Raw genomic sequence first — 26727 nt, 5'->3', positions numbered from 1 at the left:
ATCCTGAAATGACTTTAATGGTGTGGTTAATGCCAGTCTAAATATGCCGTGGCTGTGAGTAATTAGCTAGACCAATGCTGTCCAATAGAAATCAGATACGAGCTGCATATGAAATTTCAATTTGGGGTGACTCCCTTGGTGGTCTAGTGGCTAGGACTCCACACTTTCAGTGCTGAGAACTCAGGTTCAACTCCTTTCGGGGAGAACTATGATCCCACAGGCTGCATGGTGCGGCAAAAAAAAAAAAAAAAAAAAAAGCGGGTAAAGAACCTGTCTGCAAAGCAAGAGACACAGGAGCACAGGTTCAATCCCTGGATTGGGAAGATCCCCTGGAGAAGGAAACGGCAATCCACTCCAGTATCCTTGCCTGGGAAATCCCATGGACAGAGGAGCTTGGCGGGCTATAGTCCAGTGGGTTGAAAATTATGGAACACGACTGAGCACACAGACAAAAATACATGCGTGTGTGGGCCTGCATGCTCAGTCCTGTCTGACTCTGTGACCCCATGGACTCTAGCCTGCCAGACTCCTTTGTCCATGAAAATTTCCCAGCAGAAATAGTAGAGTGGTTTGCCATTTCTTACTCCAAGGGATCTTCCTGACCCAGGGATTGAACCTGTGCCTCTTGCCCTGGCAGGCAGAGTCTTCACCACTGCATCACCTGGGAAGCCACACACAATCAGACATGACAATAAATAAGTAAATAAAAGCTTCTAGTAGCCACAATACAGAACAGTGAAAAGAAACACTGCTCAGTGGTAAGGAATCCACCTGCAATGCAGGAGACTTGCAAGAAATGCGGGTTCATTCCCTGGGTTGGGATGATCCCCTGGAGAAGGAAATGGCAACCCACTCTAGTATTCTTGCCTGGAAAATCCCATGGACAGAGGAGCTTGGTGGCTGCAGTCCATGGCATTGCAAAGAGTCAGACACGACTGAGCGAGGAAACAACAACAGAAAGAAACAGGTGAAATTAATTTAATAATATATTTCATGTAATACCCAAGTATTATTTCAATGGGTAATCAATACAAAACATTATTCACGAGCGGCTTCACATTCCCTTTATGTATAAGCCATTAGGATCCGGTGTGTCTCTCACGCTGATGGCACACGTCTATTTGGACTGTCCTCATTTCCAATGTTCAGTAGCCACGTGCAGTGCTAAACTCCCCTAGCAGACAAAAGAGGATCCCTCCAAGCGGAGGCCCAGGACTTGCATCTAACAGATCCCACACAAGGGAAGGGAACAGGCCTCTACTGAGCACTTACTGTTTGCCAGGCACCAGGATCGATGTCACAAAACCCCCACGACATATCTGGAAAGTAGGTGGTGTTCACCCTATCTTATGACTGGGACAACTGAGGCTCAGAGAGGTGAAATGACCGGGCTGAAGTCACACAGCAGCTGGGACCAAAGTCCACTACCCCAGGCTTCTGCTGAGGCTCAGTGAGGTGGCCTCATGTGAGCCCCGAATCCTCAGGAGTTATTTCCCTCTCGTCTCCCCTCTGGGTCACAGTGTCTTTTTGAGATCTCTGGCTGCAGAGCAGAGGGAGCCTGTGGAAGGGGTTTGCCCAGCCGTGTCCTGAGCTCTGGAGAGGGAGAGAGCCCCAGTGCCAGGGTGGCAGCAACAGAAGAACCCTTTTCACAATTTTAATTAAGCGGTTAGTTGTACAATGAGCTGCCAGTGTCTGTCTCCCCTCCTAGACCATGAGCTCTTATATAGGAAAACAATGTCGATCTTTTTTTCCACTGTATTCTCTAGACGAACAGAGCCTGCCCCAGCCAACTGCACCTGTGGGTCTGGGTTCGCTTCTTCTGGAACCTCCTCCATCCCAAGGAGCCTGACAGCTCCAGGGGAGGCCCCTTCCATCTCTGACAGGTGCGATTTGATTGAAAAGGCTGCCCCATGCCTGGACTCAAGCTCTTGCTTGCCCATTTACTTACACGTAGTTTGGGACAAGTCACTTAAGCCTGCTAACTCTCAATTTCCTCAACTCTAAAATGGGAATAAAAGAGCCCATCTCGGGACTTTTCTGATGGCCCAGTGGTTAAGAATCCTCCTGCCACATAGGGGACACGGGTTCAATCCCTGGTGCGGGAACTAAGATCTCACATGCTACAGGGCAACTAAGCCCCTGTGCCACAGCTACTGAGCCCATGAGCTGCAACTCCTGAAGCCCTCACAACTAGAGCTCATGCCCTGCAATGACAGAAACCGCTGCAATGAGAGGTCCTTTCACTGCAACTAGAGAGTAGCCCTTGCTTGACACATTTAGAGAAAGCTGGCATACAGCAAGGAAGACCCAGCGCAGCCAATAAATAAATGAACAAATAAAATATTGAAAAAAATATAAAAGAGTGGTCCATGAAAAAAAGAAAAAAGCTCATCTCCTGGGGTTGTTTTAGGATCAGAGGGAAAGACACATGGGGAGCCCTTTGTTCTCTGCTGTATCTGTATTGATGACCACCGATGACTTTATTGATACAGGCGAGGCCTCAGTGGACCCTCTGGGCCAAAGCTGGGGACTCTGTGCCTCTCGGATATTTGAAGACAGGGATCAGGCTGCCACGTTCTCTTGTCTGTGCCCCAGGTGTCCCCAGCCCCCTCCACTGCCTGACTGCCTTTATTTGCTTTCTTTCCTTCCAAGTGTGTCTGGCGTGCCTGCATTGGAGCGAGTCCCGAGGAGTCCTGAGGCTGGGACCATGCTGGTGACTCTTCACAGCACTCATCTCCTCACTCAGGCCGAGACCAGGCTGCTCACCAGACCTCACAGAATGCATCAAGACCTGGGCAGGTCATGCATCACCTGTCTGCCCGTATCCTCCTTGTCGTCCCCTCACCTCCCGGGCTCCAGCCACGCTGACATCCTCGCTGCTCCTCAAACATTCCAGGAACACTCCTGCCTCAGGGCCTTTGCATTGGATGTCTGTGCGCCCCCAGAACACAGTTATTTCAGACCTTCCAGCCTCTGATCAAATGTCTCCCTGAACATTTAATATAAAACCGCAGCCCCCACCCCTCTGAATCCCCTGACTTTTCTTTGCCTTTCTGAAGAGTGACCATTATCTGTCACATTACATGTCTATTTCTTGACTCTCTGCGGCCCTCACTACAATGAAAACCCCGTGAGAACAAGGGCAGTGGCTGTCTTGCTCTCCAGCTTGGGTCCTGGTGCAGAGTGGGTGCTTAAGAACTAATTACTGAATAAACACACAAATGTGCTTTTTGAAACGTGTTCGTGCTGGTCTCCCCCACGGACTGGGATGTTCCTGAGGGAGGGGCCAAGCTGCTTTTGCTCATGACTTTGCTCCTGTAGGGCCAAGCACACAGTGGGCCCTCAGCCACTACTGGCTGAATGGAACTGGACCCACCACACCCCTGGAAAGGATGTAACCTCTGCTATCATGACCCACAGCTGTCGTTTGCCAAGGGTCTAGAAGGTGCCAGTTCATATGTCAAGTGCTTACCTGTCTTTCCATTAAATCCTCCTAATGCTGAAAGATAGATATTTCATACCCATTTTGCAGATGAGGAAACTCAAGGCTTGAGAGGTACTCTAGGTCTTCTAGCTGACAAGTGTGGATCTGGGATCCCGCTCGGGTCTTCCTGACCTCCAAATGGGGAATAACACTCGCTGCGCAGGGCCTGATGGGCGTGGACCATGGTCACTGTCTTCCTCGCAGTCACAGAGACCCCGGGAGGCCCCACCACTGACATCTCTGCTTTTATTTATTTATTTTTGGCTGTGCTAGGTCTTCGTGGCTGCTCGGGCTTTTCTCTAGTTGCAGCGAGCAGGGTCCACTCTTCATTGCAGCCCACGGGCTTCTCACTGCGGCGGCTTCTCTTGCGGAGCACGGGCTGTAGGCGTGTGCCAGCTGCAGTCGCTGCAGCACTCGGGTTCAGTAGCTGCATCACACTGGCCTAGGTGCTCTGCGGCCTGTGCAGTCTTCCCAGATCAAGAACCGAACCTGTGTCCCTTGCACTGGCAGGCGGGTTCTTATCCACAGGACCACCAGAAAGTCCTGACATTCCTGCTTAAAGATGAGCAGCCTGAGACTTAGAGCGATCGGACTGTACCAAAGATGACATGGCTGTGACCACCGAGTGACCTGTCTGTAGGGCCTGAGCTCTTGATAGCAAAAGATTCCTTCAGTTTCAAGAGTACCATTTGGAGCCAAAATCTCTGTTGACTGGAGGGGAGGGGGTCCGCCTGGCCCATTCCTGCTGATCTTGGGATTGGGTCCCTTCCGTCAGGTGGACCTGGGAGTTGGGCAAGCCTGGCCCTAGCCAGGCCCTCTTCCCCTGCATTCTAAGTCACCCCTGGCAGCCATCCTCCTCTCTGCACCACAGTCCTTCTCATCTCGAGAGTGGGAGGGTATAATTCAATCTTCACTACAGAGCCCTTCCAGATCAACACTCTAGAAGGAAATGAGGACTTGTGACTTGACCAAAGCATACATTTCTAACGTAGATTACTTTAGATACCTGGGCTGTTGTTCTCCACACTGAAGGAAATGCCCTTTAAAGCCAGAACTCTAGTGTTAAACCAAAGGAATGGCATTCTAATGGTGAAGTTTCAGGCAAGGATAGAGGTAGGGACAAGTATTGGAGAACTTGACCCAGGCTCCTGGGGCCAGGACGGGGCAGAGGGGCTTCCTCAGGGGTCCCTGCTGAAGTGGAAGCATCACCGGGCATCCTGGGTCTCTCATATCAATGATCTATTGGGAGAATCCGGTGGAGGTGCTGGGTAATTCTATTTAAACGGCTGCATCCTGCTCCAGGGTTTCACAGCACTTGCCAAGACCTGTAAATCATGCCACAGCAGCTCAAGGAGGGGATAAATTCCCTTCTAATTCAGGAATATCTTTAGCTGTGATCTTGAATTCAGTGTAGCATCTGGGGGAGGGGGTGCTTTCAGCGCCCGGTAGACAGTGGTTCAGGCTCAGGCAAGGTGGCAGGGAGGTCCAACTTCCCTCGTGGCTGGTCTGGTTTGGTGGACGTTTTCCAGGTGGGCTCAGCTCAGGTCTGGAGGAGCTGAGCGGTGAGGGAAGCTGACGGTCAGGCCTCAAGGCCCTCAGGAGGCTTCCAGCTCCACGGACACCAGAGGTGAGTGGACCAGGCCACGTGGCCACTGGTAGGGTTGTCAGGACAGGCTAGAACAAGGGAGGGGCTGGGCTGCCCTGGTCTGTCCAGCCCCGGTCTCCCCCAGCCCTGCCCTGACTCTTCTGCCCATATAAAGAGGGACGCTGACTCACTGGCAGGGAAGAGAGTGTCAGGAAGGGGGCCCGCAGACCACACATTTTCTCCTGGGTGAGTTCTTTGGCCTCTGGGGGACACAAGTCTGGCTCTGTCAGCCCTGACCCAAGCATTTCCCTGCCCAGAGCCTGCATCCTCTTGAATGGCTCCCAAACCCAGCACATCCCACCTTCACCAGAATTCCTATCTTCCCCTCAAGTCTGGCCCTCCTCTAAACTTCCTGTCTCAGGAGCAGCCCCCAGCCATCCGTCTATTCTGCCTCTGAGATGGGATCGCTCTCCCCGGGAGATGGGATCCATCCCAGCCCTCCCAGATGGCATCCGTCCCCTCAGAGATTGGATCCTTCTCCCCAAGATGAGATGCATCCCCTTAGAAGGGGAATCCTTCCCCGAGCCCTGCCCCCCACACCCCGCACCCCGAGTGAACATTGTCTGAACCCCTTCCCCTACTTAAAACTCTAAATGCTTCCCACGTTTAGAATAAAACCCAAACAGCTTTCTTCTGTGATCTCACCACCTATGGGCTCCCCCTCACTTTCCCTCCTAGCCATTTGGCCTTCTGGAGGTTTCTATAATGTACCTGCTCCCTCCTACCACACTTCCCTCTGCCAGGAACACTCCCACACCTCTCCCAGAGTCTGGCATTAGTGCTACTTCTTGGAGGGGCCCATGGTTCCTCTCGAGGCCTCTCCTTAGCCCCTCACCCCTCTCCTTTTCAGCCCTGCCACCCCTAACTGGGCTTGAGCACCCAAGGGTGTGGTCTGATTCTCCTCACTCATATTCTCTGAGCCTAGCACATGGGAGGCCTTGGTGGCTCTCGTTGATCGAAAGAGTTAGGGAGATAATGGATACATAAATGAAAAGCTGACTCTTCAGCCTGGGGAGCCAAAGATGTGGCCAAAGATGTGGGGTGGTGGGAGGCCTGATCGCCGTGGGGGAGCCCGGCTGCACTGGCACCAGCTCACTGTGTCTCTGGGGTCTTGGTCCCTCTCTGTGCCTCAGTTTCCCCAGAAGAGTGAGGGAGTTGGGTGAGCTGACCTCTAAGTCTCCTCCTCACCCTGAGCTGGGGAGGGGGCCTATATTCGGGAATATAGAAGGAAGTGGACAAGTGACCAAGCCAGGGTCTGGAGGTGGGGCTGGAGGGAGTTAGATCAGGTCCACATGAGGACCAATGTTCCCACAGTCAGAGCTGTCCTCCTGCCAGACAAGTGGCCTCAGGAGGAAGTGAGCTCACCATTGCTGGAGGTGTGTAAGCATGGGGTGCTGTGGGGAAGACCCCCGTACTGCCTGGGCGGTGGGACACATGACCAGGCACACAGCCTGGAATTGGGAGAGATGCTGATTCTAGAGGTCAGTCTCAGCTCCATTCTTATTAGCTGTGTGACCTTGGGCGAGTTGGTTAGGTCTCTGAATCTCCCAGAGCACTTAATCTATAAACAGATATAGCCTTGACCTTGCATGGTTTTGAGAAGCTACATAGAGCCTGGAGCTGTGTAAGCGTTTGGTAAGCGTCAGCATCTTCTCCAGCCCAGCCTGTGCGTTGAGGATTTAACTTCTGGCTGAACACAGGACAAGCTAGCTGCTTCTTCCTGAGTCCAGCAAGGCCTGGCCCCCAGTTCCAGGGTCTCATGGAGGGCTCACTTGGGCCCTCGTGCCCGGGGGGCCCTGGTCTTGATCCTGGAGCCTAGGAGAACGGGCAGCTTAGAGTGGGCCCCTTACCACCCTGGGTGACCCCCTCCAGATTCACCGGCCGGTGGATTTTTCCCTCTGCTCACCTCCTCCGTCCCCTCCCTGCAGGGAGCCCCATCCTTTCCACGCCTCCCAATCACGGCAAACTGCCTCATCAATCATGTTCTCTCTAATTAACTTCTAATTTACCTCTTTAGTCAAATCTATTTACAATCAGAGACAAGAAAACACGCAGCAGCTCAAGGTGCGGACATGGGACCAGCTCTGGGGACCGTGGAGGATCCATCAGCCCTAGACCAGGATGAAAGCCCAGTGAGGGCTGAGGGCTCAGAGGGGCAGGGTTGGGGGTACCACTTGGCCCAGCGTCCGGCCTGCAACAGCCTGGCACCCAGCCCCTGGCATCACCACGCACATGCCAGAGGCCTTCCTGCAGGGCACCCCCAGCCACAAATCGCCAGCCACCCCTGCCCACCCCACCCTTGTGTTCCCCTCTCTGGTTTCTCCACCTCACTGGGGGGGACAGGCATGCTGCCCCTCACTGGCTATGTGGCCTCAGAAAATGACTGGACAACTCTGAGCTTCTGTCTCCAGGTTTGCACAGTGAGGGGCAAAACCACGTTGCCCACCTTGCCGGCAGCAGCCCGGCCAGGCGTGCCCGGACCCTGAGCCCGAGGGTGATGGACCACAGACCTTGTTTGCTTGGTTTTTGTCTCTGTATTTTGGATGTTTTAAGTTTTTAAAATTTTGAACGAATCTCCAACTTCCAGAAAGTGAAAGTGTTAGTTGCTCAGTTGTGTCTGACTCTTTGCAACCCCATGGATTGTAGCCCGCCATGGCTCCTCTGTCCTTGGGATTTCCCAGGCAAGAACACTGGAGCTGGTTGCTATTTCCTTCTCCAGGGGACCTTCCCCACCCAGGGGTCAAACCCCGGTCTCCTTCCTGCACTGCAGGCAGATTCTTTACCACCGGAACCACCAGAGATGCCCTTACAGAAAAGTTGCGGGCGTGGTTTGTGATATGCCATTACCTCCGAATTTCAGCGTGTGTTTTCTAAAGCCATATTCTTACATAACCGCAGTAAAACCGAGGAATTGAGAGATTTGCGTGGAAATATCACTGTTGTCTAAGCCCAGCCAGGGCCTGAATTTTAAGTCCACTGTGTCACTCACTGGCTGTGTGACTCTGGCCAAGTCACAGGGCCCCTCTGAGACCCATTTCTGCATCTGTAAGTGGGTGGTCATGGTAACAATCTCATCTCTATCTTTCAGGGTTGCTGTGGGTGTGAACTCAATGAGCCTCTGGGTGATGGGTGGAAAACAGCGTGGTAGAGGGGGTGGGGGGACTGCCCCATCTCTATGTTCCAGGCAGAAAGGACAGCTAAGGGGGACCAGTGACTTGTTGCAGGTCACAAAGCATAAAAACTGAAGTCACAGCCTTGGAAGATCCTGGCCTGGAAGAATCAGAACTCTGGGATGGAGGACCCGAGACTCAGAAAGCCCAGTGACTTAGGCCCTATGATAAGGTGGCAAATGGGGCGTTCCCTGATGGTCCAGTGGTTAGGGGGTCTTCCCAGGTGGTGCTGATGGTAAAGAATTCCCCTGCCAGTGCAGGAGATGCAGGTTCGAGTCCTGGATTGGCAAGATTCCCTGGAGTAGGAAATGGCAACCCACTCCAGTATTCTTGCCTGCAAAATTCCATGGACAGAGGAATCTGGTGGGCTACAGTCCGTGGAGTTGCAAACAGTCAGACACGACTGAGTGACTAAGCACCCCAGTGGTTAGGACTTAGCGCTATCACTGCCTGGGCTTGTATTCAATCTCTGGTTAGGGCACTAAGATGTCGCAAGCCAAGCAGCTTGGCCAAAAATAAATAACCAAAGGTGGAAAGCGGAGAGCGGAGGGGCAGGTGAGGGGTAATGATTATTAATGGTGCACCAATAATACTAACAGTAACCAATGAGCAAGTCACCTTGGAGAGGCCTCTCCTGGGGCCTGAGGGAGGTGGGGGTGGAGGGAGGCTGCCCCGACACGGGGGGCACCAGACTGGGGCGTGGGATGCTCGGAGGGGCCTGTGAGCCATATGGGGGGGGACACCTACTTGGTCCTGGCTCCCAGCCTGTTTTCTCACAGAAGACCCCCTCCTCCTCATTCACGTATACATCCACCCACTGGCTCATTCTGTTCACGCTCCATCTTCCCTCCGCCTGGACGATTCTTCCAGCTCCACCCTTGGCTGCCCCTGCCCACCTCTCAGGTCTCGGCTGGAGTATCACCTCTTCGGAGGGGCCCTCCAGAACCATCTTATTTCCAGTAGAACCCCCTTCCCCCACCAACACACTCTAATTTGCTCTTTATCTCATTACCTTATTTTGCTCATCTCACCTATTTCTATATGAAATTATATCATTTCACTCTCTTCTTTGGTTGCTTTGCGCCTGTCTGTTTCTGCTCACGAGTTCTTTAAAGGAAGAGACGTTTGGAATTCCCCAGTGGCCTGGTGGTTAACAGCCCATGCTCCCACTGCAGGAGGCACTGGTTCCACCCCTGGTCGGGGAACTAAGATCCCACAAGCTCCAGGTGTGGCCAAAAAAAAAAAAAAAAAAAGAGCAGAGATCTTTGTTTTGTTCCTTCCCGTCACCACAGTGCCCAGTCAGGACACAAGGAGATGCTGGATAAATACGGAATGAACTTGGAATTCACCCGTTCATTAGTGCCTGCCTTGGTGCCTGTTGATGTGGGGAATGCAGAAATGGAATCAGACTGGGGTTCTGCCCTTACCTGCTCATAACATTCCCAATGTGTAGTTGGGCAGCAAAGCCCAGCCTTCTGCACCTAACACTACTGATGGGGACAAAATCTCCTGGAACAGCCCTCCTGGGGGGTTGGTCAGACGAGCAGTGCTCGATCCTATCCAGGATGAAGCTTTGGGGCCAGGCGAGTGTGGGGTCCAGCCCAAGCTCTGCCCCAGTGATCCCGACGGGGGACCTTAAATGACACCCGTTTTCCGTGGGCTCTGAAGGAGGCTGAGAGAGCGGGCAATGCTCCAGCCCAGTGTGCACAGGCTTTAGTTTGTCTCTTTGCGGGGGTGGTGTATGAACCCCAGCTGAGGAGCATCTTCCTGGGGAGCAGGGATCTCATCCAAGGACTGGGAGAGGCCTGGGGTCCGGAGACCTCAGGGGGATGGGGTGATGGGGAGACAGCCCGCTGTCTCCCTGCCCTCTTTGCTCACATCTCTATCTCCCTGCCTGTGTTCCTCATTCCAGCCTGTGTAATTAGGTGTCCAGGGGTGTCTCCGACTCTGTTTCGATAGAATTTGCCTTGTTTAATCAGTAACAGGATGGCTGCTTCTGACAGCTGTTTTTCCCAGGAAAAAAAAAAAAAGCCTACTGGGGACGAGGTGAGTCAGGAAGCAGCGGAAATTGGGCTCCTTGGCTTAAATTCACCTTCGTCACAGACTTGCCTGTCCCTTCTCCTCCCTGGGCCTCAGTTTGCCTGTCGGTAAAACGAGGGGAGTCGGAAGCTGTGACCCCCTCGGCTGGGACCCAGAGACATGGGGGCTGGAGGTGGAGCCATAGCGGGGTTGGGGGGGGTGCCGAGCTCGCGTTACTCGCGGGGAAGCCAGAAGAGAAGAGGCATTTAAATCCAAGGTGGCGTTTTTATCTCTGTGTTCTTAATTGTAATTGCCATTTAATTAGATTAATGATAATTAATAACACTAATAATGTACTGTCCTTTGTCTGGGACAATGACAATGCCGATCTACCGTCCTGAAGCAGAGCTGGACTGCACCAAGCCCTCCCCTCTCCTCTCCCTACCGTCTCCCAGACCCCTCCTCCCAACATTGTCTCCCTTTTGACACGTGCTTGGCACACTGGCTTGTGACCACCTCTGGGCACGTTGTTCTCCCCGTTAAGACTGTGAAGTGCTCCAGGGGGCTAGGAACTGGTCCAGGCCTCCCAAGCCATCCCTCCACTCTGCAGAGAGGGGACTGACACTTGCTGGATGGAAGGAAGGGTAAGCAAGGGGTTGGGTGGATGGATGGATGGATGGATGGAGAGGGATAAATGCATTAATGGATGGCTTTAGCCTCCAACCAGGGAGGTGATGGAGCTCCCCGACCCCCGGGGGACCCACCTCTGCTCTCGACCCCCCTTCTCTCTGACCAAGCTCAGTCCACTCTCACTCCATCACCCCTTTCAGATATGTCTCCTCTTCTTCATCCTCAAGGTCACCACCCCTGTCTGAAGCCACCAGCACACTGGCCTAGACAATAGTACCAGCAGGTCTCCTGCCCTCGCAGTCTCCTGACTTACCCCTTTTCCACCCATTGTGCCCCAAACCAGAAAGTCTTTCAGACTCATATGACCAGCCTGTCTCTGGTTGAGAACCCTTCCAGAGTCCCTCTCGGACTTCCAAAAAGAGTACAAGTGCTGGCCTTGGGATTGGAGCAGTCCTTTTTGTTTTTTTTAAAGTGTTTATTTATTCTCCGGGCTGCACTGGGTCTCAGTGGTGGTACGTGGGATCTTTGATCCTCCTTACCATGCAGGATCTAGTTCCCTGACCAGTGGGCCAGAGGGCAGAAGGGGGCCCTGGGCTGGGCATGGCAGAGCAGAAATGGGTGAAGTGCAGCCTCCGCCCTCAAGCAGCTCACAGGGCAGGTGGGGAGATGAGGGCTTGAGGGAGGTTCCCTGGGGGAAGGCAGAGAGGGGCTGGAAGAGGAGTTGGGGGGCCCTCAGGGCTGAGGGCAGGGTGTGTGGTTCTCAAGCCCACTGCTTATCATGTTCTGGCCGATGGGGGTTGTATCTGCCTCTGCCTCTGTCTCTCCCGTGAGACCAGGAGCCCCTGAGGGCAGGGCTTGTACTCTTGCTTCCAGAGAAGGAGCTAGTCTGGAGGCTCCGCAGGGGTTTGGGGACATGGGAAGCCGGGCAGGTAGTGGAGCAGAAAGGGCGTGGATGAGGGCCTGGGGTAGGCGAGCATCAGTGCGGGCTGAAGGCAGTGGCTGGACAGTGGCTCAGGCCCTTTCACAGCGCTTCAGTCCACTTTGTCAACCCTTGGAAGAGTACTTGTTGTATACCGCATACTGTTCCCCCTTTGCTCCTAAAGGATCTCGCTGAAGGCTCCCCTGGTGGTCCGTTGGTTAAGAGTCCACCTTGCAATGCAGGGCACACGGGTTTAACCCTTGGCCTGGGAAGATCCCTCGTGTCTTGGAGCAGCTAAGCCCATGCACCGCAACTACCGAAGCCTGTGTGCGCTAGGGTCCTTGCTCCACAATGAGAGAATTCACCACAACGCAAAGCCCCCGCCCACCACAGCTAGAGAAAGCCCACACTCACCAACAAACCAGCACAGCCAAAAATAACTAACTAAATAAAACTATTAAAAAAAATAAAGAATCTTGGCTTGGATGTTTGCTGATGATGGATTGATGCCCTCATGGGTTGGCTCCTTCATTCTGAAAGGTAGAAGCAAAGATGACTCAGCTGCCAGTCCAGTGGGGAAGGTGAGCCAGAATGCCCAATAAGATACGGATATAGGGAAGAATGAAATGACCACTGACCAGCAGATTACAGCACTTCCTGTGTGTCGGTTTGTTGCCGGTCTAGACAGTGAGTAGTATTGTATAGCATGATCACCCCACTTTACAGGGGAGGAAACTGAGGCTCTGGCAGGTGAAGTGACCCATCTAGGGTCACAAAGCTGGTTAGAAGCAGGGCTAGATTTGAATTCAGTTAGCCTGTCTCCACTAAATAGCTAAGCAATACAGGAGGCATTAATTGGGCTTCTTTGGTGGATCAGTGATAAAGAATCTGCCTACCAATGCAGGAGATGCAGGTTCGATCCCTGGGTCGGGAAGATCCCCTGGAGAAGGGAATGGCTACCCACTCCAGTGTTCTTGCTTGGAGAATCCCATGGACAGAGGAACCTGGTGGGCTACAGTCCATGGGGTCACAAGAGTCAGACATGACTTAGCGACTAAACAGCAAAAGCCTGTCTCTAGCATCCTTGCCCAGTGTGGGTCCACAGGGCCAGCCTGGTGAAATTTGTTTGTACATCTTTACATTTACCCCAGTTATAGAGAGACTTTTGCTTGCAGCTGCTAAAAGCAAGAACCTGTCCTCAGGCCTTGCTCCCAAGAGGGCCAGAGTAAGGTGGGGGTCAGGGGAGAGAAGACAGCCAGCCCAGGTCATGTCCTGCCATGGCTACTTAATGAGCTTAACTGATAACCATGGGCCCAGGCAGGCTGCCAGCTGGGCCTGTGCATTTGGCCAGGCTTCCTGACCTTACACCCACTGGCTGGGGGAGGGTGGCAGGGGGCCAAGGGAGGGGCGTGAGGAGCTCCAGTTGTGTGAGTGCTGGCAGCCAAGGCCAGCATCAGTGACCTTGGGCAAATTCCTTGAGCTCTCTGAGCTTCCTTTCCTTATTTGTAAGATGGAGGTGAGCATGGCCCATTGGAGGATGCTACAAGTTCCAGCATCCCAGTCCTACAACATTTGAATAAAGCAGAAAAAGGTTGCAGTGAGAGACTGGAGAACTGGACTCTCCTCTGACTTTCACTAACTGAGGGGGTGAACTGGATCCTAGCTCTCTCTGGGCCTCAGTGTTCTCATCTGCAAAATGGTACAAGATAGCCTTTATTTCATACGGATGTGGGGAGGATTCCAGGAGTCAGGCATTTACTCAGTTCCATCATGCTGACACCAGGGTAGTTTTGGAGGGCTGGGCCTGCAGATCCCATTAGATCCTAGGACATTCACCTACTTTCTGAGGGCCTTTTCTCATTTGTGAAACATCTGACCCCAAAGTCTGCTCTCCCCCAGCTCTATTGTTCCAGGAGTTCAGCAGTGGATTTTTTGTTTGTTTAATATTTATTTACTTGACTGTACCAAGTCTTCCTAAGTGGCTTACTGGTAAAGAATCCACCTGCAATGTAGGAGACTCAGGTTCAATCCCTGGGTTGGGAAGATCCCCTGGAGAAGGAAATGGCAACCCACTCCAGTGTTCTTGCCTGGAGAATCCCATGGACAGAGGAGCCTGGCAGGCTACAGTCCATGGAGGTGGCAAAAGAGTCAGATATGACCTAGTGACTAAACAACAACAACCATGTCTTGGTTGCGGCTTGTGGGATGTGGTTCCCTGACTAGGGATGGAACCCGGGCTCCCTATGTTGGGAGGGCAGAGTCTTAGCCACTGGACCATCCAGGGAAGTCCCAGAAGTGTTGGTTACTGCTCCCTCTGAAACCCATCTCATCTGCATTAGATGCAGAGAGAGTAAAATCCTTGTGTCCAGGGGCAAGGGCTTAAAGGTGGGGGCAGGAATTTTGTGCCCATTTCCCAGGTAAGGAGAGTGAGGCCCCTGGATTTTAATGGCAGGTCACATGTCCCTGCCCACTGCTGTCTCGTGCCTATTCAAGTCGTGGGGCTGGGCGGGGAAGGACCCAACTCCCCTGAGCCCCAGGAAGGCCTGAGGAGGAGGGCCTGGGTCTGGATTCTGCAGGGAGTGGGGCTGTGTCTGCCCGGAGTGGAGGCAGGGCCTGGGGCGTGGGGGGCAGATTTATTGCAGCCATTCCTCTCCCCCTGCAGCGCCTGCTTCTAATGAAATTTTACGGCAGGTGGAAATGATACGACTCTGCCAGCCCTAAAAGCACTTCTATTTATTCATTAAAGATATTTATATACTGAGCAGCTCTCGGCCGGCCCCACCTGACTCCTGCTGGGCCGGTGAACTTGCTCCCAGTCCTCAGAGCTGGGGGAAGGCTCCACCGGTGGGGCCCCTCCCTGCAGAGTGACCGGCTGGCTCTGCCTCAGCCATACCCCCAGCCCTTGTCTCTAACCTGCTCCCTCCTCTTGGTCCAAAGCACCAGAATCTCCTCTTCTTGGATCTCCTGCCTCCACGCTGGGCTCCACAGTGTGTCCTCCATCAAACCTTCAAAGGGATTTTTTCAAAACCAGATCACGTCCCTTGTAAGCTCAAAACTCCCCCGTGGCCTGCTAAGAGCACCTGCCCCCTCTCTGGCCTTATCCCCCACCAGCCTCTGCCTCACACATGGTCCACTGTGACTTCTTTTGGCTGTTTTCTGAAGCATGACGGTGTTCTCTCTCTCTGCCCCGGGACCTTTGCACCTACACTTTTGCTTAGACCCCTCTTCCCTCAGCTCTTAGACTGCCCCACTCCTTGAGATCATTCAGAGCTCAGCTCAAAGGCACCTCATTGACAAGAACCTCCCAGAACACCCATCCTCAGGATCCCCTGTTATCTAATCTTCATCACTTTGCACTGAGTTTGCCCCTTGACGATGCTCGGTAATCACTCTACGTCTGTTTCCTTTTTATTGTCTTTCCCACGAGGACATGAGCTCCTGGTGGGCAGGGACAATGTCTGTTTTGTTTCCAGCTACAGCGAGTGTCCAGTAAGTGATGGGGGTGGGGGTGGTGGCGGCTGATGATGGTGGGTGCTGTGAGCTGGTCACAGATGTGGACCTCCCCAGGCTGGCACCTCAGTCCCCAAATGAAGGAGAGCCAAGATCCCGAGAGGGAGAGGGACATTCTCAGGTCTCACGGAGGCCAGGCTGGGGGTCCCAGTCCCTGTGCCCTGTCTTCTGGGTGTTTCCTGGATGGGCGGGCTTCCTGAGGCCCCTGGAGCTGCAGCCTGGCTGGCTGGAACCTTCCTCAGCTGTGACCAGACCAGGGCACTGGTTTCTGTGGCTCTTCCCCAGCTGCTCCCTAAGGCTTCAAGAGCAAAGCCTTTTCCCTGGGGGGGTCTCCCACGGCCTTCCCTCTGCCCTAGGGGCGGTGGCCTCTTACCTGGGTCCTGAGCACTTTCTGGATGACCCTGTGAGATCAGATCTTGCTTGAGGGATCAGAATGGAGGCTTCATCCCCACCCAGCAGAGTCTGCTTCCCCATCACTCAGGAACTGCGGAGACTTGAACTGGAACAAGCTGTGACTCTGGACAAACATGACCCCTGATCTCCTAGAACCTGCACATAGTTCTGCCAGGTTCTGCCACAGCGAGGAGCTCATTCACCCACTGGGGCAGCCGATGAAGTAACTGTGAAACCCCCACGTCCCCAAGGGCCCCATCCCATGCAGTTCCCCTGGCTTCGAGTGATGTTCTGCCTGTTGGGCTTTGAGACTCACGGCCCTCCTAGGCTCCTGTGAAAGTCACTCAAGACACAGTGATGGTGCCAGTCCCATCTCTCCCCATCTGTCCTGACAGGTCTGGGGAGCCCCTCACCTCTGCTGAAGCCCATCACTGCTCTCTTGTGACACCCTCTTTGACCACCATGGGGGTGTTCAAACTGCCTTTCAAACTGGAGTGCATGGTCCCAGAGCCCAGCATGGGGCCTGGCACCGAGCAGGTGCTCAGCAGACGTCTCCCAGGAGATGACTGGAAGGAGACAACGTGGGATGAGGAGCGCGGAGCAGGAGGTGCTGGGTGAGGGGTGGGAGCTGGTAGGTGGGCAGAGGTGGAGATGGTGGGGAAGGCGGGCAAGGAGCCTCACCTAAGGGTGCCTGAAGGTGGCTCCTCCTCCCTGCTGTGGTGGGAAAGCCTAACCTTCCAGACGTTTCTCGATTTCCCTCTTTCCGGGAAGGGCAGCCCGGAAGCCTGGCCCCAAGGCCCCCCATGCAGGTGAGTGTTGCAGCCACTGCTCAGATGGTGTGTGAGAGACACAGGGAGAGAGCAGGGGCCCTGCAGGGCTGCTGTGGGCTTCAGTCATGGGGCTGCTTCTCCGGCGCTTCTGCTTCCAGTGGTGTGATAAGGCGGGACTCCGTCTCTGCCACGTGGTTGGGGGACAGTGTGGCTCTAGGGTCGAGAGTGTAGGCTTTGGAACCACTTTGCTTGTGTTCCCCTCCCAGCTCTGTCTCTTTGTAAGCCACTGATCTTCTCAAGCTGCTTTCCGCATCTGTGAAATGGGTTGATGATAAAAAGTACCTACCCCGCAGGAATGAGGGTTCCACGTGCTCATCTGAATAAAGCACTTAGATCACACACAGCATGGGCTCCATGGGTACAGCTCGCATGTCACACACTCAATACATCCATCCTTGTGAAACACTGAATGACTTCACTCATAAGAGAAACACAAATTAAGACCGCGAACTCCGTTCCCTGTTCAGACAGGCAGAGATGAAAACAGCTAACAGGGTCACGGAAGCTGTGGGGTTGGTGGAGGTGGTGGCCCTCACATACATCACTAATGGAAGGAGGGCAACGTGACAATCTATATCTCAGTGAAAAACGCACATCCTCTCTGACTTAGCAATTCTGCTTGGGAATTTAAACTCACACATGTGTGAAATGATGTTCTATACAAGGATGTTCACTGCAGCATTGTAATAGCCAAAGATCGAAGACAACCTAAATGTCCATTAACAGGATTAACTAAATTATCGCACAGCTCTGCCATGGAGCTCGGCTATTAAAGGAGTGGGTGGGTGGGTGGGGTACTCTGTGCATCGGGTGAATGTGGAGCGAAAAGTGAGGTGCAGAACAGAGAACAGGAGATGCCACCATTTGTGTTAGCTATATTTTTATTCACTTGCAAACACCTAAGACTGCCTCTGAAGGGCTACTCCAGCTCATTAGTGCTGGCTGCTTGTGGGGAGAGGCTGGGGTGGCCCGGAGATGCAGCTGGTAGGGAGATTTATGTTCTGAATCCCCTTCTGTACCTTCTGAAGTTTATGCCAAGGGTGTGTGTTAGCTAATCAAGGGAAAGGTGACTGGAGGAGAGCTTGCCATTTTCCTGGCACAGATAACGAAGGCCCACCGCTGCGATACCAACCACTTTCCATGTGTACCAGGGAGCAGGACAGATTGAAAAATGTGACTCCGCTTCTACCTCTACTGTGGAGTAAGAAAATCTAATCAAGAAGTTTTTGCCTCCAGGAAAGCGAGTCTCGTTTCCCTGTTGACACTAAATTGACGCTCTCGGTAATGGCAGGAGATGCCACCTGGGCACTGGTGCTGCTGTGGGGGTGACTGAAGGATGCCTGCCAGCCTCCCTGACAATGCCTTTCCCCCAGATAAAGAAGGAACGCAGACTGCATGCAAATCTCTCTAAATTAGACACAGCCCATCTTGCCGGCGCTGAATTCAGGCAGACCACCACAAACAGACAGCAAGCTGCGGAGGAAGAGGAAAATGAAATCTTCATTCCCTTCATGAAGAAATTCTGGCTAATAGTGAATAAAGAAAGTGAAAAAAAGAGTGCTAGTCATGCAGTCGTGTCCAACTCTTTGCGATCCCAAGGACTGTAGCCCACCAGGCTCCTCTGTCCACAGGATTCTCCAGGCAAGAATACTGGAATTATTTGCTATTTCTTACTCCAGGGGATCTTCCCCACCCAGGCAAGGATCAAACCTAGGTCTCATGCTTTGCAGGCAGATTCTTTACCATCTGAGTCACTATTTTATTGCCAAGTTTAGATGGGAAAAGGAATACTGCCCACTAGGGTGCAATGTCCTGCACGCAGGTATGAACACAAGATGGACATGACGGGGCGTTGTTTGAAGGGGGGAGCTTGGGAAGCCCAAGAGTGGTGGAAACAAGAATCAAATTCAGAACCACAGGGCAAATGGGGCCTTTATTTGAGCCCAAGAAGTTCTCCTGAGGGGGCCAGGCTGCTCGGTGAGGCAATCTCAGCTGTGAGCAGGCTCAAGAGGTAGAACCAGGCCCCAGGAGCCTAAGGGTGAGTAAAATCAGTAATGAGGGGCTTTCCCTTGCTCCTAAGTCTTAGCCCCGAGTGGCAGGTTTTTAAAAATAGCCAAGTTTAGAGGTTACTCCTCATCCCGTCTCCTTGTTCCCCCAGCTTCTAGAACTGTACACTCTTTCTGATCTTAAGGGATGATAAATCACATTTCCCCCACCCTCCCACCACAAAACTGCTAGAGAAGGGGACATCTTCCTCATTTGAAAGTGAAGGTGTGGGTTCAAACTTGCTTTTCGTACATGGACTTGTTGGACAAACGAAATCCCAGGAGGCAGCCCAACATAGGAAGCAAGAGGACTGTAGTGGAGGGAGTGAGTGCCTGGAGCCCTACCCATCTTTTCTTCTTCTTTTAAAATATTTATTTGGCTGCACTGGGCGGGGCTTGTTTTCGGCACACGAGATCTCCGATCTTTGCGGTGGCATGCACGATCTCTAGTTGCGGCATGCACGATCTCTAGTTGCGGCACGCACGATCTTTTAGTTACAGCATGCAGGATCTAGTTGCCTGACCAGGGATCAAACCTGGGCCCCCGGCATTAGGAGCATGGAGTCTTAGCCACTGGACCACCAGGGAAGTCCCCATCTTCTCTTCTATTTGGCTTCTGATGCACTTGTGGCAAGCCTGTGGCTCAGGGTAGAATGCAGCAGAAAGCAGCTAGACAGAACCTCTCTGGAAGGGTAATCAGGTGACCCCGGTTGCGTCCAGGGATAGGGAGGCCTGGCGGGGCGGCGGATGGGAGGGGAGACTCCTCACTGTGAACTTGTTAAAATCTGAACTTCTGTACCATGTACAAGCATTTGCTTGTGCTTGTGCATGCTCAGTCATGTCTGACTCGTGATCCCACAGACTGTAGCCTGCTAGGCTCCTCTGTCCAAGTGATTTTTCAAGCAAGAATGCTGGGACTGGGTTGCCATTTCCTCCTCCAGGGGATCTTCGCAACCCAGGGATCGAACTCGCATCTCTTGTGTCTCCTACATTGCAGGTGTATCCTTTACCACTGAGCCATCGGGAAGTGCCTTGTACAAGCATTACCTGGGTAAAAAGAACATTTAAAAAGAAAAGCCAAAGGACTAATAAATGAATATAAATGAAAATGATATAAATGAAAACCTTAGTTCAAAAAGTTTGCGATTCTGAACTTATTCACAAAACAGAAACAGACTCACAGATATAGAGAACAGACTTGTGATTGCCGAGGGGGAGGAGGGAGAGGGAAGGATGGATTGGGAGCTGAGAATTAGCAGATGCAAACTATTACATAAAGCATGGATAAACAACAAGGTCTGATGGTACAGTACAGGGAACTACATTCAATATCCTGTAATAGACCATAATGGAGGGACTTCCCCGTGGAGGGACTTCCAATGCCGTGAGTGTGGGTTCAATTCCTGGTTGGGGAGCTAAGATTCCCCACGCCTTTCACCCAAAAAACCAAAACACAGAACAGAAGCAATATTGTAACAAATTCAATAAAGACTTTAAAAATGGTCCAATCAAAAAAATGAGAAAAGAATATGAAAAAGAATACACACACCCACGTGTCTTGAGTGGTAAAGAATCCACCTGCAATGTAGGAGACCTGGGTTTGATCCTTGGGTTGGGAAGATCCCCTGGAGAAGGGAATGGCAATCCACTTCAGTATTCTTGCCTGGAGAATCCCACGGGTAGAGAAGGCTGGCAGGCTACAGTCCATGGGGCCACAGAGTCAGACAGGACTGAGCGACGAACCCTTTCACTTGTATAACTGAATCACTTGGATGTACACCAGAAACTAACATAACATTGTAAACTTATTTCAGTAAAAATAAATTGTAAAAAGTGTAAGATTCCACAGGTTACATTCTGTGTGAATTCATTAAATCCCTGGGACAGTAGAACCGATTGAAGTGGACTGCTTCAGCCAGTGACCTGTGACAGGCTCCTGATGGAGACCGCCCGGGGGAGAGCAGAGCCTGGCTGTGGAGTTGGGCAGACTTCGCTTTGAATGCGGGCTCTGCGTATACTGGCCCCAGGGCCTCGCCGGAGTTATTTACCCTCTGGGACCTCGGTCTCGGCTTCAAATAATGACGCCGCCAGCAGTGCTGCAGAGGTTAGAAAGCTTGGATGTGGAGGGCATGTCAGCTCTGGCCAGACGGCAGAGGCCACCAGGAGCCCCGTCCCTGGGGCCTCACCAAGCAGCCAGAGAGGCTCTGACTGAATGGTGGCCACGGGCACTGCGCGGGGCAGGCGGCGTCCCTTGCAGTCCACCAGCTGACCCTGGGCTAACACTTCATTCTAGGTCGGCTGTCTTACTCCTCGTGAGTGAGGACTCTATGCTCTGGGACAGAGTGAAACCATGCTAAAGGGCTGCTGATGTCCATAATGGAGGAGACCAACCTTCTCACAGTCTCTAGGAGAGGGGTGAGACTGCAGTTCTGAAGCCACAGATGTATGAGGGAAGGATAAGGGGATTATTACCCCCACTTCACAGATGAAGAAGTGAGATTCAAGAGGGTAAAGTCACTTATCCAGACAGCCCCAGCTGGTGAACAATGAAGCTAGGCTCTAAAGCAGTGGCTCTCGGAACCACCTGGGGGCTTAGAATAGCACCAGCGCCTGGGCCAAACCACAGATTCCGACTTCGTCCTTCTGGGTTGGGGCCACCATGGATACATACTTCTAGATTCCCCTCTCCACCCAGAGCGGCCCTGATGTGTGGTTGAGTTCAGACTGCTGCTTTTAGGACGCATGTTCTGTGGCCGGCCTTGCAGCGCCATGGAAGCCCTTCCACACGAGCCATGTGCCTCCTGTTACAGGCTCAGCCCCAGAGAGGTTCCCAGTCCACACCTTCACCTTCCCGGCTGCAGACAGGCAGCCTCCCCGCGACCCCAGGGCAGCAGAGTGGTCACCGCATCACTGATCTGCTCTCAGAGCCTCTGGTTTCTCACTGGAAGGGTGAGGCCCACCACCCAGCTTCCTTGGACACATCCTGTGAGCGCTGCGGGGAGAGGTGTCGGCTAAAGGTCAGACGGTACAAAGAACACCAGCCCGGGGATACCAAAACTAGCTTTAATTTGTCCAAAAGTCACATCGAGCTCCACAAAGAGTTTCCGGGGGAGCCCCAGGGAGGCCCCGCTGCTGAGCCGGCCTAGAAGTTCTCCAGCAAGGCCAGGATGCGCTTCTGTTCGCTCTCCCGGAACTCCGGGCTCCGGCCGTCCCCGATGTTCTCTGCGTACTCTGGGGAGACAAAGGCAGGGTCAGGGGGAGTCTGGGGAGCGGGGACCATCGTGGCCGGGTCACGTCGCGCCTCCCCCGAACCCTGGTGCCCGGGGGTGTGTGCTGTTCTAACGCCTCCAGGGGCACCCACCGTGGCGGCTGTGCCCAAACTCCTTGGGTCCTGCCCTCGAGGCCCGTGGTGGACCAACTCCCCGGCCCCTGCTCGAGTTCCTCTCCTGACCGAGCCTTCCTCCACTTAACACACATATGGGCAGGTACTGCCCCGGAGCCGCTGGTTCTCAACATCATGCAGGAACTGGTTAGAAATGCAGATGTCGGGAGCTCCCCGGGGGTCCAGTGGTGAGGACTCGGCACTTTCACTGCTGAAGCAGGTGTGCAGGGGAGTATCTGGGAGCGAGCGGCAGGGGGCAAGCAGAGCTGGGGCTTGAGTAGGGAGCAACGGGGGCGGGCACGGGGCAGACAAGCCCCTGTCGGCACTTCCCCGGAGATGAGATGTTATAAGAGAGCTGTAAGCAGAGGCATGACATGATCTGTCTTTTCACCAGTGCTCACTCCAGCTGCCAAAAGAAGACACTGTGAAGGGGCCAAGGGCAGAACGAAGGAGATGTGATTTGATGGTGGTCTGGCCCAAGGTCGTGGTAGAGGAGAGAAGTCTTCAGATTTAAGATGTATCCTGACGGTGGCTCCAGAGGTGGGAGAGGAAGAGACATGGATACTAAAGTCACCAAGAAAACGACAGGAGAGGAGGAGATAGTGGAGAGGGTGACAGTGAGCTCGAACTCCTCCAAGGAATGAGGGGAACAGGTGTATGTGCCACAAGGACGGGGCACAAGTCCACTGACGCTGAGATTCAAACCAATGGGTATTTTCTGGGAAAAGGGGAGGAGGAATGGTCTAGAGGCGCCCAGGAGGAGCATGGAAGACCCCTCTCCCGTCACTGGCAGACGGCCTGCGAGAGAAAGCAGGTACCACTTGAGCGGGCCCATCCCAGGGAGACACAGTTTCAGTCAGAGCAGAAAGATACAGGAAATAACGTCTAAAGAGAATGGGAAGGCGGGACATGATGCTGACGACAGGATGTCATCAGAGTTGTAAGGTGGGTAAACGTGTCCAGTTTACCTGTTACCCCAGCACAACACATAACACTCCTCCATTTTATTCTCCAAAGTGTCCCGGCCCCCAGGTTGTATGTGGCCAGCTGGTTTTAGGAGGTGGGAGGGGGTGGGATATGGCACAGACAGGATGCGCAGAGCTCCGGGATGGGAGGCAGGGCTGGGGGCTGAGTGGGGCCCCGGCTTCCTGGGGGGACTCCCACGAGGTGCACAGAGCCTGGGGGACTGCGGTCCTGCTCCTCTGAGTGCTGCCCTGCCCCCGCCCTTGGGAGATGCTGTGACATCATGTTTGAGTCCTGACCCTGACTCACAGTCCCAGGGGGCCTTGCATGGTCTCCCCTCTGAAAATGTATGTAAAGAGCTTAGTGATAACACATGTTCCAGAAACACTGGCTCCCTCTTCCAACCTGCTTTGCTTGGGCCAGTAACTGCAATCCCACACCTCCTTCAAGGACCATCTTAAAGGACACCGTCCCTTGAAGTCCCACCGAGTCACCTCTGACTCCCGCTCCCCTCCTTGGGCCTCTGTCTCCATCGCAGGCCTGACTTCTGGATGATCCTCTACTTGTCCCTCTCTACATCCAGACTGGCAGCTTCATGAAGGCAGGGGCTTTTGCCTCACTTTCAGCTAACTTCCCAGCAGAGCCGGGCTGACAGCCGACTCCTGGCCGTTTTGTGAATAAACTCCTAGAGCAGTGAATCAGGATGAGTACCTGTGCGTCTGCCCCTAGCCCCGTGTCTGGGGTGGCCAGAGACTGAACGATAGAACTCGCAAGAGGCGTCTGCATGATAAAACATCTGCTGATGTATATCAGGCAAAGGCTTGGGGACAGAAGTAAAGCCTGCAAACCCACTGGGCTGGGGCAGTCTCTTGCTCCTGCCACTTCTGCACGTCTCCGTCCTCTTTATGACTGGACAAGTGCCGAAGAGGCGATCTGGGATTCAGACGTGTGCCAGCTGTGTGTCCACCCCCCGGAAATCATCCTCTCCTGTGAGGCCCATCCATCAGCTCCAGCAGCAAAAGGCTGTGATCCCTTCCATGAAGGCTCCTTAAAGGGAGGGCTGGAGTGATGGGAGAACAGGAAGTGGGTGGTGGGAAAAGGCTCCGGGCTGGTATGTAAGTGGGATCTTTTTACTCACATGTGATCTAGTCGCTGCCCCAGGAGAGAGAGAAATGACCATTATAGCATTTAATACCCTCAGAGGCCTGGCCTGAAAGCAAGAATCTTAATGGACTGAACTAACACTTTGTTCTCCTAATGGATTCTCAGACCCAGGAGAGAAGGAAGTGAGACACAGTCTGATCCTTTGGGGCAGTGCTTTTGCAAGTAAAGCCAGCTTCCCTGGAGGGACCTTATCGCTTTCCAGGGATGCGCAGAGTAGAGCACCAATGTCTGTATCAATCCCCTTGCTGGATCGCCGCTACCAAGGCCGTAAAAAAAAACGCTTGCCACCATGGTACACAGAGTACCCATCGACGGACAAGTCTCCTCGGATGCTCCACATGCAGAGAAGGAGGAAACAGTCAGATTACCTGCTCTCTGGAAACAGGCTGTGAAGGAAGGGAGTAAAATGAGGAAGAGGGGCTGTCCTGCACAGAGTGGAATGGGACTTCACATGTAGGGAACACTGTTTATGTGCCAGGCATTTATATATGTTGTCTCACTGAATCTTTGCAGCAATCCTACAAGGCAAAGAGCACCTTCTCTGTTTACAGATGGGGAAACTGAGGTTTATTAGAGAGCTGAAGCTACCTGCCCAGGTGCAGCATGGCAGAGGGGCTGAGATTCAAACCAGGAACATGTGTGAGAAGTGAAAAGGGCACCTCCAAAGCCACTGGGGGGCGGGGGAGCTGGTCCCGAAAGTGGCATCCTTTCCTCTAGGCAGTACTGTACCCCGCCTGTTCCCCATCCTTTGGGGAAAAAGTCTCCAAGGCAGTCCAGCTCTGGCAGGGCATCTGGCATCAATATCCTCATAAGAGATAAGGCTCTGGAGGGGATGTCACGGGGTGAAGGGGCCTCAGCAGTCAGAACAGACGTGGAGTGCTGGCTGGGGCCACGCTCCCTTGTTTCCGGTCACCAAACGTCAGGGCTGGCAGGGCTCTCAGAAATGTAGGGCAACCCGGAGGGACAGGGGAGCGGCGGGGGCCCACAGCGAGCCGGCCCCAGAGCAGACCTGACAAGCCCTGAGTGCTCTCCCACTGGCCCTGGCTGCTGGTACCAGCTGTGCACCTCACGTCTCACCCTCCACCCCTGACCCCAACTCGTTCTTTGTTTCCAGAGTGGAATCCTATTTGGAGCAAACCGTGGTGGTGCTGGCTACCTCTGGTTATTATAGCTGCTGCAGCAGTCTATAAATATTGAACAGATCCCTCCCAGAGGTCTTGGGAAAGAGTTCTCTTTGCTGTGTGTGTGTGTAAGAAAGGAAGAGAACAGAGGGGAAAAAGAGATGCTAGATGAAGGGAGAACTTAGGGGTGGGGGAGAGGGAGGAGGAGATAGTGAGTGGGTCTGGAGAGTAAGACGGGGAGATACATCCACTCCCTACTCTCCTTCCCCAGCATTTTCAAATGCTCTTATAATAAAGGCTTTGATGAAGCTCAGAAATAGGCAGCAGCGTTGAATGCATAAATATTAAAGCAAACTTTAGACAGCAGGTTTACTATTCAGACATGGAATATGAGCTGTTCTGTTTATGTTAAGAGGGAGAGGGTGGGGCACCAGGACGGTAGATGGGGAAGGACTGTTGTCCAGGACACAGACTGGGACCGGCCCTCACAAGCCTGGTTCAGATCCCTGGACCTTTAGCCTTAAACGCTCACCTCTGAAAAAGTGCAGGAGGAAGGGTGAGTGGGGAGAAGAGGAACGTCAGCATTTTTACACAGAAAACACTTGTGTTTTCTGTGAAGTGAAGACACAGAAATAATAACAAAATAGAAACTGGGAGAGTAAGGCCCTTGAGGTCTAACAGAGATTCCTTAGCAACAAGGGTGGATGTGGAAGGACTAACGTGACTTCTCTGGAGGAGAATGTTGTGCTGGGGCTGCAAGTTGGGGTGTAAGTTTCATCAGGGACATCATGACAGTGAAACTCACTTAAGGAGAAACAGAAGGAAGCTTATCCTTTGCTTACGATGCTAACAGGGTCACATCCCCACGGACTGTTTTCCCACAGACATTTCAGCTGCCTGGAAAAGCACCACCACCCCACCCTCCCCACCAGGCCTTGAAGAGTGAGGTCTGGGTTGGGCTTTCCTGACTGCCTCTGAGTCCAGTGAAACGATGAGGCCAGGGAAGGGAAGGAAGGAATCTGCACTTTACTGAGCAAGTATTCTGTCCCGGGTCCCCAGCTGCATCTCTATCTCAGCCATCCTTGGGAGCAATCTTCACTTTCGGTTTGCTTTTTACAGAGGAGGAAACCGAGGCTCACACATGTTATCTACTAACTCACCCCAAGTTACAGAGAGCCAGAATCCTGCTGGACTGTGCATCTCAGTTCTACCTCTTCCCACGTGAGCTGGGACGCAAGTCACACCGGTGAAGGTAGCTAACGTCATCAGGCACTTATCATGTGCCAACAGGGAAGCACTTTACTGCAGAACCTCATCTAATTCTCACAGCAAACTTTTTTTTTCCTTTGGTGCTCAGTATAGAATTCTTATTTATTTATTTTTTCCCCCAATTATTTTTATTAGTTGGAGGCTAATTACTTTACAATATTGTAGTGGTTTTTGCCATACATT

The 26727-nt window shown here is 53.0% G+C and overlaps 1 protein-coding gene across 1 annotated transcript in view; it reads right to left on the bottom strand.

Moving 5' to 3' along the window:
• Positions 1-21694: 21694 nt before the first annotated feature.
• CTNNBL1 (catenin beta like 1) overlaps positions 21695-26727 on the bottom strand; it is a 160490-nt gene continuing 155457 nt past the window's right edge. The window contains exon 16 of the mRNA XM_061127255.1: positions 21695-21876. Coding sequence (XP_060983238.1) covers positions 21788-21876 — 89 coding nt within the window. The 3' untranslated portion in view covers positions 21695-21787. The remainder of the gene's footprint in view (positions 21877-26727) is intronic.

The sequence above is a fragment of the Dama dama genome, chromosome 23 (assembly GCF_033118175.1).
Source record: "Dama dama isolate Ldn47 chromosome 23, ASM3311817v1, whole genome shotgun sequence".
NCBI lineage: Eukaryota > Metazoa > Chordata > Mammalia > Artiodactyla > Cervidae > Dama > Dama dama.
Note: the sequence above shows the minus strand (reverse complement) of the source record. Positions and strands in the feature narration are given on the sequence as shown.